At 55.9% G+C, this 13,770-nt stretch overlaps 1 protein-coding gene across 2 annotated transcripts in view; it reads left to right on the forward strand.

Moving 5' to 3' along the window:
• The window catches only part of CPLX2 (complexin 2), a 68,266-nt gene extending 55,173 nt beyond the window's left edge, over window positions 1–13,093 (forward strand). Inside the window, exons 1-4 of one of the 2 annotated variants that reach the window (XM_039878317.1) lie at window positions 4,284–4,539; window positions 11,567–11,684; window positions 11,797–11,972; window positions 12,701–12,929. In XM_039878317.1, coding sequence (XP_039734251.1) covers window positions 11,654–11,684; window positions 11,797–11,972; window positions 12,701–12,898 — 405 coding nt within the window. In that variant the 5' untranslated portion in view covers window positions 4,284–4,539; window positions 11,567–11,653 and the 3' untranslated portion in view covers window positions 12,899–12,929. Of the gene's footprint in view, window positions 1–4,283; window positions 4,540–11,566; window positions 11,685–11,796; window positions 11,973–12,700 lie in introns of those variants that run through there. The other variant, XM_039878316.1, reaches the window with a different exon arrangement.
• The last annotated feature ends 677 nt before the right edge of the window (window positions 13,094–13,770 follow it).

A 13,770-nucleotide genomic window follows, 5' to 3' on the forward strand; every position in this document is an offset into this window, starting at 1 on the left:
GGAGCTCCCACCCACACTCCATGTACCACCAATGGGTCAGGGTGCAGATGAGGCACCCGGGGGCCTTTTTCTGAGAAACAAAAGTGAAGCATGGAGAATCCGAGAGTCCCACGGCTCGGCAGTGGGGCTGGAGCTAGCAGATGGAGCCGCCGAGGGCTATCTGGTGGGGGGGGGTGACGGAAAAGCAGGGTCCGTCACCCTCGCTCACACATTTAGCCCGCATGGCCAGACTACACAGAGGCGATGACACACTCCCGGTTGCACATATACACCCCTTCTGCCCCATGCAATGACAGCGATACATGCGCCACACATCTTCACACTTTCCACCGATGGTGGCACCGTTTTCTACTAACGGTGACACCCATCACCTATGACACCTCTTACTAACAACAACAGCCAGACGTACACCATTACTCAGAAATGGTAACGTGTTCCTGGAGCCTTTGCATCTGACACGATCTATGTAAATGCCGCCCCCTAAGGCGGTACTTGGGACAACCTGCCCAGCCGAATGTGGCCCCCGTGCCTTATACCCAAACCATCACACAATACCTCTGACTACCCACTCCACTCCACTCCACCGCACACCGATGACACACTCGCACTGAAGTCACTCCACACCTGGAGGGACGCACCACCAGCACACACCGAGGGTCACATGGCGTCAGACCCATACCGACCCTCCCAGCACCTGTCTCCTCCCGCGTGGATGCTGCCCACGTCCTGCACGGTCCCGCCCCGTTGGGCACACACACACATGCACCGTCGTATGCCCGTGGGTTTGCATTCCAGTCGAAGGAGACGGACTGGGCCCCTGATACTGATGACACCCTGGCCATTGTCCGTGATAAGAGGAGAGCCACTCGTCAGATGGCCAGGTGACCGATCGCCCTTCCCTGCGCTCCGCCCCCACAGGTCTGTTTCTGCCTCTGGCACACGGCCGCCACCTCAAACCAAGACCAGCTCTGCTCCTCCAGGCTCAAACTAGAATGGCAGGGTGTGGAGTTGGCATCTGGAGCGTTCAAACGTCTCCCTGCGCCCACCAGCTCAACTCCCAGCTGAAGTCAGGCCTAGGCAGCAGGCTCCAGACCAGGGCTGGCGGCTGGCACTTCCTAGAGGCCCCCTCGTCTGCATGGCGTCCACAGTGCCCTTTGGACCGAGGCAATTGCAGGGGAGAAATCGGCTGACCTTTGGACAAGTGCCATTCTCACTGATCGCCACATTTATGGTCTGTGACAGTTGTCATTCGTCACACGCTGTTCCTCATTCCCCACACAAAGTACTGACATTAGCTCTCTTGATTAGCTTCCTAGTGAACATTCGAGGCATGTACATATCATTTTAAAAATCTGTTCAGATCTGGCCCCCTGCCCTAGCCCACAGAGCTCATAAATAAAAGTGGAAATTCAGCACCAGCCAGGATAAGACACCTTCGGCAGAGCCCCACATCCATATTTTACCAAGTGACTCTTAGAAGCTGTCCACAGAGCAGGCTTTGCAAGGACAGGAGGCTGGGGGTGGGGGAGGGCCTCGCGGCGGCTGTGTTAGAGATCGAAGGACATGCTGACAACCCACGTGACGAGGACTTCCGTCTGGGTGGGAACACTTTTTTTTTTTTTTTTTTTTTTTTAGTGAGAAACGGGAACAGGGAAGACTGTAAATGTCATCGTGAAAAAATATCAGCAGAGCAAAAGTTCCCTTTCCACAGGCTGTGGGATGTGTCGCAGACGAGCGGCCCAGTGCAGGGCGAGGACCGGGAGCCGGGTGCCAGGCAGGCCTGCGCTGGCACCCAGGTCCTGCCCAAGACTCGCGGCACATCCCTGGGCCTTGCCTCCCCCCGCCTTGTAAACAGGCGTTTGTATGAACCGAAAGAGACAAATAATCTATGCCGGGCACCAAATTCGGTGCCTGAGACATAATGGGGCCCAACCGTCGCTATGATTAATAGCTATATAATCGCTAGAAAATGCTTATAATATTTAGCGAGTTTTCTGTAGCGATAATGGAGCATTGGGGAACTGCGTCCAGGCTGGTAACCCTGAACAAGGAACACGTCCTCCTCTCTCCACACCATCTTTTCTCGACAGAAAGCACCAATAGCTCAAGTGTCATGTTCTATCCTTAATCATTTAACAGGATGAAGCCACCAAAACCTGACTGAGCCGTCCTTTTATTCACCAGTAAGATTTTCCGTAGCTAGACATGATTCATGTCAGCTCATGCAGTTTTTATAGACTCACAGAAACTTGGGCTCAAAAGGGTCTTTAGCTATCACCTGTCACCCAACTGCCATCTTCCAGGGCTAGGGAACTCACCACCTCGCACGAGGCAGTCCGTACGATGGCTGGACGGCTTCAAATGGTAGAAGACTCTTCCTCTGAGAGCTTCTGCCTACCCCCATCGCCCTTTCCCCCACTACCCTACTTGGTCTTCAGCATCAGTAAAAACAAGATGCTGTGGCAGTCGTTTCCTGCAAGAGTCATTTCTTCATCCGACAAGCATTTCCTTAGCATCCACTTTGCCAGGCACCCGTGCTACGGGCTGGAGTTACGAATTGAGCAAGAGTCGTTAGCCCGTCAAGAGCCAAGCCGCCTTCAGCGTTCTCTCCTCCGGTGACACCTCCTCCCATCTTTCAACTTCCCTCACGTGACCTGACGTCCAGATGCCCACCACCAAACCGCCCCTTCTCTTCTAAACGTACTCGAGCTTATTAAAATTCCACCTTCGTGTGCTGGTGCCCAGAACGGAGCGCAGCATTTCTCTGAAGGTTAAGTTGGGTTTTTAGGCCAGCTTGGTCGACGTCCATGTCAAAAGCGATGCCTGTTGTGGAAAAACCCAACTGTAACCAGAGAGCTGCCAGCCAGGTCCCATTCACCGAGCTCCTGCTCCAGGAGAAAGGAGGGAGGAGCGAGGGCTGTGACTCTGGAAATGGCGTGATGTCAGCTCTCCCTGCCCAGAAGTCCCCCCAGGCATTAGCGCCAAGTCTAAGTCATTCTAATCACACAGCCTCCCCTCTGCCCCTCCATTAGTGTCTGCCATGGGAAAGGTAAGACAAATAGGGAAGGGCTATGCCGATGGCCCAACGTAGCGCTAAACGGGGAACTCGGACATAAAGGAAGGACCTTCCCTATACAAGCCCCACAGCCTGCAGGGGGGACAAAGACGAGCTTCGGAAGGTGACCCTCCAGCTGAGGAGGGTGGGTCCACCAGTAGCCTCTGACTTAGGGGGGGTTCCCCACTTTGAGGCTCCTGCTGTGACTATGAGTAAGAGAACAGTCCCCCTTGTTGGAACAAAATCATGCCTCCCTCTCCCAGACCCCGTCCTTCTGCAGTTCCTGCCACTCCCTTCTTGGAAAGAAGCCATCCCCTTACAGAAGCAGAAGCCATCTCCACTCTGACATAACCCTGATTGATGCAGGAACTCCTGCAAATCTTTTGAAGTCCTGGTGCGAAGCCCCTCCTCTGTGAAGCCATTTTCCTACATATCAGGCTGGATTAAAGGGAGTATTTGAAAGCCAAAAGATGGCAGGCAGACAGAAAGGCTCATTATGAGAGAGTAATAAAACCAAAAAAAAAAAAAAATGAATGTGAGAGGAAGAGGAAAGGCCCAGGCTGGGGACAGATGTTGTCCTGCTGCCTGGAGTTCCCTTTTCTTCCTCGGGCACAGGGGAGAAAGAAATGACCTTCTAGAACAAAGTTTGCCAAGGATTCCTTATGCTCCACAAGATAGATCTAGAAAGGACTGGTCGTGCCCCAGGCACTGCAGTCTGCAGCAGCCTTCTCCCCCTCCCCGCCCCCCCAGGCCACACGGAGGGTTCCGTATCCCCTGTGTTCACACCATTCATCAACATTTCTTGGGTGCTGGTGTGGCAGGACACCGTGCTGAGGGGCTGCAAAGATGATCTCGTGGTGGCCCCGTCCTCACAGTCAAGAGGCCTGCAAACGGAGAAACGGGGGCCCTGAAACGGGGTGTGTCTGGAGCTGCTGGGAACCCCCGAGGAGAGTGTAACCAATCCCCTCTGGAGGAAGAGAGGAGGGCTTTCCCCGAGCAGGTGACCTTTGAGTTCTGCTTTAAAGCAAGCTTCCTCCGTCCCCTGAACCCCACTGCCCCGCAGTGCAACGAAGCAGCAAGCTCGTGGTCCTCAGAGCTGTGGCCAGGACAGGTGGCGGCGGGGGGGATTGGCAGGAGCGTCTGTGAGGGGGAGGAGGACAGGGAAAGGGGGAGGGAGAAGAGAGGGGAAAGGGGAAGGGAGAATGGGAAAAGGAGAGGGAGGGGGGGGAGGAGGAAGAGGGGGGGAGAGGGAGAGAGGGAGGGAGAGAGGGAGAGATTTGAATTTCCCATCTGGAAGGGGAGCGGTAGCACGTCAGGGCCTGGCTGAGGGGCGTGATTGGAGGGCGCCTCCGGCAGCAGCCGCAGCCCCAGCTTGCCTGGCGGAGTTGCACGAGGCGGCGGCGGGAGCTGGAATAGCCGAAGGAACCACCTCGCTGAATCCCGCGGAGCCCTGCAGTGGCTCAGACGGTTGCAGGGACCGCCAGGTCGGTGCTGGCCTCGGGCCGGGAGGGCGGAGCCGGGGCTGTGGGCGACAGGGTCCCGGCTCTCGTCTGGAGGCCTCAGGGCAGCCCAGGAAGCTGGGGAGTGCGGCTCTGGGGGGACAGCTGCCCAGGACTACCGGGCGCAGGAGGGCAGGCTGCGCGGCAGAGGCAGCTCCCTCCCGGCGCGCTCGCCGAGGTGCTGAAAGGACAGCTCCCCGCGAAGGCCGGAGCCGGCGCTGGGAGGGGAGTGAAGCGGGGCCAACTGGGCAGGACGGGGCCGGGAGCCGAGACCCCGGGGCAGAAACGGCCCAGCTCCTGGGGAGCCAGGACCGCCCCGAGGGCGGCGGGAGACTCAAGTCTGAACCCAGAGCACAACTTCGAGCTGGCAGAGCTGGGGGACGCTGAGCTGAGCTACTTCAGGCTGTGGTTGTTAACCCGAGCCCCCCGGGGCCCTCTCTGCCCTGGAGGAGAAAGCCGCCCCCCACCCCGAGGGTTACAGTTCCGGCTCCCGGAGCGACTCAGAGGGCGGCGGGAGGGGCGCCGGCAGACCGAAGGTGGAGGGCAGAGGAACCTCACACCGACGGGGGGTGGGAGGCCAAGGGGACTATTTGTCCTCGGAAGAGGTTTGGGCTGCACAGCCCACTGCCTGGGGACGTTTGGAACAGTCTCTCCTACGCCCTCACCCGCCCCACTCTGCCCCCACCTCCCGCAAAGTTTGAGGCCCAGCTGGGTCTTGGGGTTCTGGCTATGTGTTGGGGGGAGGGGTGCTCTCAGTGGCAAACCAAGAGAGCTGCGGGGCAGAGCTGCTGGCTGTGTTGGTCTTCGCGGTGGACCAAAAGAGTCGCCAGCATACCTGTCCCCTCTTCTGCCGGGAACGCGAACCCCTCCCATCTGCTCTTCTGTGGGAGCTGGTTCCCTACCCCCTTCCATTCCCCAATGCCCCTTCCGCACCCCCGGTGCTGCTCCCTTCCAGGGGTGTGGGGTGGGGGTATGGGGACATGCCCTGTCTCTGCCATCGCCATCAGCATAGGGTCGCATGGAAAAAGCAAATGAGTGTTGAACCGAGTTGTGGTGAATATAGCCTGGCCTTAAGCCATAAAAAAATAAATAAATAAATAAATAAATAAACCAGAAAAACAGCCACAAGGACAAACACCGCAGGTGCCCGAGTCTGCGTGTCAGATGCCAGGGGCTCAGTTCTGAAACTGGCCAGAGGCTGAGAGGGCAGAGCCTAAGGCGGTGCTGTGCTGCCCCCGGGTTGGGACGGCCAGGAGGGAGTCAGGGAGGGGAAGCTGAAGACATGTCTGGGGTTCCCGGGCTGCTGAAGGCAGAGAAACCTAGGGCTGCAGCAGTAGCTCTCCTCCCCACCCCACCCCCACCTTTCTCTCTCCCCTCCCCCAGCCCAGCATCCCCACCACCACCACCACCGTAAACCAAAGCTCCCCGTAGAACTGCGAAATAGCGCCTCCTGGCGGTCTAGCCGAAATCCTCAGCTGCAAGCTACGGGCTGGACCTCAGCACTCCTACAGGCATATGGCAAAATCTCTACACACCGCCCGCACACCCGCTCACGCAGACTCACACAATGCCTAAGTTCAGAGTTAGAATGCAGGACCATACTTCAAACACGTACGTTCTCACATACTCGCTGACACACAACATTAAATCCGATCCAGCTAATACATCCCGAGGCTCCACCATGAACCAGGAGATCTTGGGGACTCTGGGTTAGTACAAACGAACAAGATGCAGGCCTTGCCCTAGGAGGAGCTCAGAGGGACCGAGGAGAGAAAGGAGCACAGCTGGACAGACAGCATGAGCTGGAGGTGGGCAACGCTGCCCTAGAAAGTACCACAGGTCTCAGAAGAGGAAGACACCATCACATTTCATCAAGGAGACTTCACGGAGGGGGTGACAATTGAGAAAGATCTTTGAAAATTAATGCTGCTCCTGCTGTGGCTGAGAATTATGACGATGATGGCAGCTAATATGAACTGAGCGCCTACTATGCGCCAAACACTGAGCTGAGCCTTTTATCTGCATTATCTCATTTAGTGCTGGCAAGATGCCTTGGGCACAGGTGTTACTGTCTCCATTTTACAGATGAGAAAGATTAAGTCACTTGCTCAAGGTCACTTAGTAAGTAGTGGAGCCAGGATCTGAACTGGCAGAGATGAGGTTAAGAGGTTTCGAGGCTGTGGAAACAGCACGAACAAATGGCCAGGGGTTTGGAAAGAATATGTGTTGGGGTATGGCCGAGGCAGAGCCAGGCACGGGATGTGGAAAATGAATGGCAAGGCGGGCAGGTGCTAGACCGTGCAGGACTTGAAGGTCAGCACAAGGACTGTGGTCGGTTGAACAAGGCCATGTGGAGCCGTTTCGGGGTGTGTTTGCATGAGCGGGTCTGCCCTTTAGGAAGATTAATCGTCGGCCATGTGGAGGATGGATGAGAGCTGGGGGGAGGGGGAAGAGCTTAAGGTTGTACACCAATCCAGGACCTTGAGGCCCTGAGGCAAGGTGTTAGCAGCCATAGGAAAGCAGAGTGTGCACACAGCATCGTGAAGCTACAGTTTCTGGACTTCTCCCTCAGCACCCCATTCCGACTGTAATGCACCAATTTTTTGTGTGGCCTTTGTCCAATGTCTGCCTCCCCAGCCAACTGCATCCTGTGAGAGCAAACGCTGGGACTTCCTTGTGCTCTGCCACGGCCTCGGCACCCAGAACGATGCCTGGCAGAGAGCAGATGCTCAAAGAATATTTGTAGTGTGAGTGAGCGAGTGAAGAATTCACTGACTGGAATCTTCGGCTGAGGCAACTGGAATAAGGCGTGCTGGAGGGAGAGATGGTTGGGTGAGGGAGGCAAGGAGGAGACCGCTCCTGGGACAGGCTGCATTGAGATTATCCGTGTGACACCATCCAGCAGAGAGTTAAATGTGAGGGTTTGGGGAAGCGGGTAGAGGGACAGACAGAGGAGGAGGAGGAGGAGGAGGAGAGAGAGAGGAAAGAGGGAGGAGGGAGAGGGAAAGAGTGCAGAAGGGATGGAGGGGGAGAGAAGACAGAGAGGAGAGAGAGACAGAGAGACAGAGAGAGAGAGTATATATGGTATATATATATATTGCAGTGAGTGAGAGATCTGTACAAATAATGCATAAACCAATACAGGCAGGTGAGATTCAAAGAAAGAGACAGTGGGGAGGGAAAGCAGTGGAGGAGGAGGAGGAGGAGAGATCGCTTAAGGAACAGCAACATTTTAAAGGAAAAGAGCCGTGAAGGACCCATCCGAGTAGGATGAAGACCACAAGAGTGTTGTCATGAAATTCGGGAGGCTCGAGAACATGGCAGGGAAACGTGGGGTAGGGGTGGGGTCCAGGGCCATCATGGGCACCTGATGCCACTGAGGGATGCAGGATGAGAAGGGCTGTGAAGACGCTCCTGGGTCTGACGTTTAGGAGGCCTCTGGCAGCTCTGACCAGGGCAGTTTGGGGGGCAGTGCAGAGGCAGCGAATCTCTGATCTCCCTGAGCCGTAGGACTCAACTGGGAGATGAAGTGGAGACTCCGAGCGGAGATTCCTCCGCCAGGAAGTTAGAGGGCAGAGATTAAGGGAAAGGTGGGGTTCAGGGCAGCGGCTGGAGCCGGAGGGGGAGAAAAGAGACCTACGGAAAAGAGGCTGAAGATGTGAGGAAGGCGGAGCGATGAATGGATGAAGGGGCGGGTGAAGGAGAGGGCCTGCGGGGAAGGCAGATGGATGGGCTTCGGCCGGGAGGAGGGTCCTCTTCCCCCGGGCTGGGCACGAACCCAAGAGGTGGGGAGGTCACGGGAGCTTACACTTGCTGACATTAATAATTTTGATAATGATGATAGCGACCAGTTACTGAGCCCCCATCATGTGCCAAACACATTCCATAGATGATTCCTAGCCCTTCAAAGTGTTTTTGTAATCTTCACTTGGTAAAGACAGCTGAGGCCCAGAGCGGTTAAGTCGATTACTCGCTACCACACAGCTAAAAAGCAGCAGACTGAGGATCCGAGTCAGATCTGCCAGACCCCAGGGCTCCAGGACCCTCCGCTACACCACAGGAAGTGGGAGGAAAGTCCCCTGCTGAGGGGCATGGGGCAGGAGTACGCTGGGCCTTGAGAACCTGGTTAGGGGGTTCTTGACAGGGCAAACAAGAAATTGCTTAGCAGCTGAGGGCCATGCTGATGACAGTGGGCAGCAGGACTCTGGGGTGGACCCAAGAAGCCTGACTAAATACTCCCAGCAGGCCCGGAGTCAGAGCCACCTAGAGTGACAGGAACAGAAGCATCATGGAGACTCAGCCCTTGAGCAGATACACCTTGTGTATTGGGGTTTTGAGGGTGATGATCGGTGTTTGCTGGAGGACTGCATGGAAGCAGAGGCGTCTGGAGAAGGAGGCAGTTTGATGACAAAGGGACGGCATGTTGAGGTTGAGGAGTGCCTGTGGGACATCCAGGGGCAGGTGTGCAAAAGGCAAGGCAAGTGTATTTCTGAGTTGCTTATTGCCTATTTCCCAGCACATGCACGTGCACGCACACGCACAGTCGCACTGCATACACACTCAGAACGTAATCGGCACGAGAGCAGGACTTTATCTTGTTCACTGTCACACCCCCAATGCCTAACATACTGCCTGATATAGCAGGGGCTCAATAAATATTTGTTAGATGAAGGAATACAGGGGTCTGGAGCGCAGGTAAAATGTCTAAGTGTCATCGGGGGGTCAGTCATTAAAGCCCCTAGAAAGGATGCTTTTCCCCCCAGGGAAAGGTTAGAGAGGAGAAAGAGGCAGGGGCTGAGGTCAGGGTCCTGGGAACACGATCACTGAAGAGATGAGAGAAAGAAGAGGAGTCGGCAAAGGAGAGAAAGAGAGAGGTAAAGGGGATGCTGGGAAACGGGGCGGGGGGTGGGGGTAGGAGAGAGAGCAGGAGGAGATGGGAGAGAGGACAGAACAGAGTCACAGACAGGTGTGAGGACACGGTGGGGTGGCCAGGAGTTCAGATGCCACAGAACCGCCCCTCCAGAAGCAGCGGCGAAAGAACGCAGAAGGATGGCTAGTCCGGGAGAGACTTGCCAGAGCAGCGAGTCAGGGATGAGTCTGGAACTAAAACCCAGGTGCCCTGTCGACCAATTTGAAACATCTCAAATTAGAGTCCTGCGTCCTCCACCACCACCTGGCAGTTCCTGGAGCTGCATGTAAACACAGAGGAGGAACCCAATAGTTCCTGAAAACATTCGATGTTTAAATTGTTCTTTTCCTGTTCTTAGAAATGCAGTCTCTTTACAATGTTTTGAATCAAATGAAAACATCTTGATTGAGCACAGCAGCCTTCAAACACAGAATTCTAGGTCAGGGTGGGTTCTCCTGCATTTCCTGGAAATGCCACTCAGTTTGGGCGTGTTCTCATCAAAGTGCAGTCAGCGACAGGCTAACGTTAATAAGCTCCTGCTACACACCAAGCGCCTGAGCGCTATCTTTCCTTCAAACGTCAGTAGAAGGGTAGACTTAATACGCTCCCGCTTCGTAGGGAACAAACGGAAGCTTTCCCAGGGGGCCAGTGAGTCCTGGAGCCAGGATCTCCGAGCAGGCTTGTCTCATGCCAAAGCCTGTGGGGACTTTTTTTCTACTCCATTATGACTTTCTCGCCTCAAAACAACTTATCAGAGGGTCTGATCATGTAGATAGCCTCAAAAAAAACTGTCAGGCCCCATTATGGAAGGATCACAGTTTGCTGATACGTTTTCTCATTTTGAAAGAAATAAAGAAAAGCCATCGTCAACAAACAGCCAGTGACCTTGAACTCAGCCTGCTTGCAATATCCGGCCTGGCTTGTCTGCCACCGTTTCCCAGGACCCCTATTTCCTCCTAGCAAATTACGAAGACCCCAAGGCTGTGTGGGATGAAAGGCTTTGGGGAGTCGATCTGGCCTCAGCTGACCATCAAGCCACGGCACACTTTGGACAGCTCAGAGATGTCCCATCCACACCCAGGAGGGGATTTGTGGTGGCTCCGCCTATGAACGAACCAGTGAAACCGAATGACTACAATAACAAGGAAATCTCGGAGTTGGAGCATCAGGGTTCGAATTGTCAGGGATGTGGGGGAAACAGGGTAAGAAGGAGGCCAAGGGCAAAGGGAGGCTCCAGGCGCTCCGCCCCCACCACCCCCCTGCAACCATTCCGCTTTTCCAGACTTAACGTATTGAGATTCCCATTAAGATTTTATTTGAAGAAAATCTTCTGAGGCTAAATAATAACAATAAAAAAATAATAATAAAAACTGAAAGTCAGTGATTTAAGGAGAGGAGAAAGAGGACTAACATAAACTGGGCACTTACAAGGCCCGTGCTCCAAGAAGATTATTACCGTGTCTCTAACTCCCCTGCGTAATTCAAAATAAAAATCGATAGTACATGTATGCGGCAAGAAAAATAATTTAGTTCTCCATTTGTCTAATTTCAGAGGTCTGGATGTTTTCATCCAAGCTAGCTGTTCTCATTTCTCCACCCGCCCCTGATCGCCCGGGGCCCTGGGCACACGCTCATTCCATCCAGGGGCCGGTCCAGCGGCCCAGGCTGGAATTCTCTCCAGTCTCCACGGGAACTCTGGGAAAGTTGGCACTGCCACGTCTACCTTAGAGAGGAGGAAAGGGGCTCGAGGAAGTTCGGTAACTTGCATGAAAGTCACATGGCAAATAAGGAATGAGAGCGGCATTAGAACCCTGCTCTGCCTGAATTCCAGTCACCGGCTCTTTCCAAGACTTCTGACTTCAATCGAATTCAGGCGATAGTCAAGATGGTTTTAAAACTGGGATCGGAAGCCACCTGGCGGCACACGTGTGCCCAGCACATAGCAGGTGCTCAAGAAATAGGCCTTCCCCTCTCCCCCTCAGGACCAGAGCCCTGGGTCTGGCCTCAGACTAATGGCGTCCAGTGCCTGAACCAGAATAAGGCCACGTGCGCCCTGCGGCTGCAGAGGTCTCTTCCATCTGACCCCTAACTCCTCTTCTGCAGGTTGGCACCTTTCCAGAGCCAGGCCTCCCGGGAGCACTGCATGCAAATTCAGCTGCGGGCCGGTGAGCACTAACCAGAGCTGCAGGCATGGACTTCGTCATGAAGCAGGCCCTCGGAGGTGAGGCCGGGGTCCCGCCCCAGGTGGGACAGGGCCTCAGCGCACCAAGCCCCTCTATCCCCAGCCCTGGACCCCTGACCCCGCCTTCTCCCTCCCAAACCCTCCCCTGCAGGGGCCACCAAGGACATGGGGAAGATGCTGGGGGGAGAGGAGGAGAAGGACCCGGATGCGCAGAAGAAGGAGGAGGAACGGCAGGAGGCGCTGCGGCAGCAGGAGGAGGAGCGCAAGGCCAAGCACGCGCGCATGGAGGCGGAGCGCGAGAAGGTCCGGCAGCAGATCCGAGACAAGGTCAGCGCGCCCGCGTGCCGCCCCCCTCCCCGAGCGCAGCAGGCCCCCGAACCCCCGCCCCGGGCTCCCCCGAATCCCGCTCTGCCCTTTGGCCTAGCTCCCTCCGAGCCTCGCGCTTCTCGTCAGAAAAATGGGTGTCCAGGGGCGCCTCCCTCCAGAATCTACGTGGATTACGTAAGATACTGATCGCGCGCAGGGAGCGCCCCGGAGCGTTGGCTGCTGTGGTCTGCAGTGTCCTACCCAGAACCCCGGGGGCCAAACGTGCTTGGAATCCAGAAAAATACCATAGTGCCCTGGGCACCTGTCACTATTGTGTGTCACTCCCAGTGCGCCTGCAAACCGCCACCCTATGCCAAACAGCTCGATACGTGTCTGGTCACACCGCTGCGGTAAATCAAGGCTATAAGTAGGCTTTCATCACATGAAGTCAAGTTTTGTCACGAAAGTTTGGGTCCAAACACACATGAGAACTTCCGTTTTTCAGATCTTGGTGACTTCAAAAGATACGCTATTTTGAGCACGTATTAATTGTGAAGAAAACCCCATGTACCATCTCTGAAGACAGGCACAGTGCTACAGGGCGTCCTTGTCCCCATTTTGTAGCTGAGAGGATGGAGGCTGGCTGGAGGTGTCTGCAGCTGCCTCCAGTCCGCTGTAAAGGGCGGGTCTCGGGAGGCCTGCTCTCTCCTTGCCCTGCTCACGCCCCTCTCCGCCCTCCCCCTCCCCAGTATGGTCTGAAGAAGAAGGAGGAGAAGGAGGCGGAGGAGAAGGCAGCCTTGGAGCAGCCCTGCGAGGGCAGCCTGACAAGGCCCAAGAAGGCCATCCCTGCGGGCTGCGGGGACGAGGAGGAAGAGGAGGAGGAGAGCATCCTGGACACGGTGCTCAAGTACCTGCCTGGGCCGCTGCAGGACATGTTCAAGAAGTAACCAGCCCTCACGCCCTGTCCCCACCTCACTCATTACTTTTTTTGGGGAGGGGGGGTCTTTCTTTTCTTTTTATTCAGTTAAGTCTCAGTTCTGAAGGAGAAAACCTCGGTTGGCCTCTGCCCCCTTCTCTGGCCGGGGGCTCCTGCCCCTTAGCGATCCTTCACCCCCCCACCCCCCAAATCCCAAGGTATCCGGCCCCCACCTCGCTCCCAAGACGCTTGGAAAAGGGAAGACAGCCTTTCCCAGCGGGGGCACTGAACCCACTGTAGGAAGCACTAGAGCCTCTTTGAGAAGCCTAAGGCCTATGCTAGTGTGGGAACCCCCATACATTCCTTCATGCGCCCCACTGCCAGGAGGACCACTGTCCACAGCCAGCCAAAGTAATGACACATTCCAGCCCTGCCCAGCATGCTGACCTTTGGCACCTGACCCCCAGGGGGCCTCGAGGTCAGGGCAGGGGCATTGAACGGCCTGGCTCTGAGGAAGGGAGCCAGGGTAAGCCAGCCTGTATTCTGGGCAGGAGGCTGGGGTCTCCTTCTTCCCTCCCCGTGATGACACCCAGCCCAGGAACACCCCTCCTTCGGCCCCTCCCTTAAAAGGCGCAGCCCCTGCCAAGCCAGTCCCTCCACATGGATCCTCTCTGGACTTTAACTCATTTGTGGAGGGGCCTGGGGTAGGGCAGCTCCTTGTTCCCTGCCCTCCACTTAGGTCCTGGGGCCCCACTGCCAGTCTGGGCCCAGCTTGCCCAGACAAGGGTCTGCCCAGGCCCCCCTAAAACCACTTGGAGCCATTGGGCAGCAATGGCCCATGCCATGGGACACTCCCATTGGTCAGCCAAGCTGCCCCCATTCCTATCCACCCCTCCTCCGCAC

This window comes from Pteropus medius, unplaced genomic scaffold, assembly GCF_902729225.1.
Source record: "Pteropus medius unplaced genomic scaffold, Ma_sr-lr_union100, whole genome shotgun sequence".
Classification (NCBI taxonomy): Eukaryota; Metazoa; Chordata; class Mammalia; order Chiroptera; family Pteropodidae; genus Pteropus; species Pteropus medius.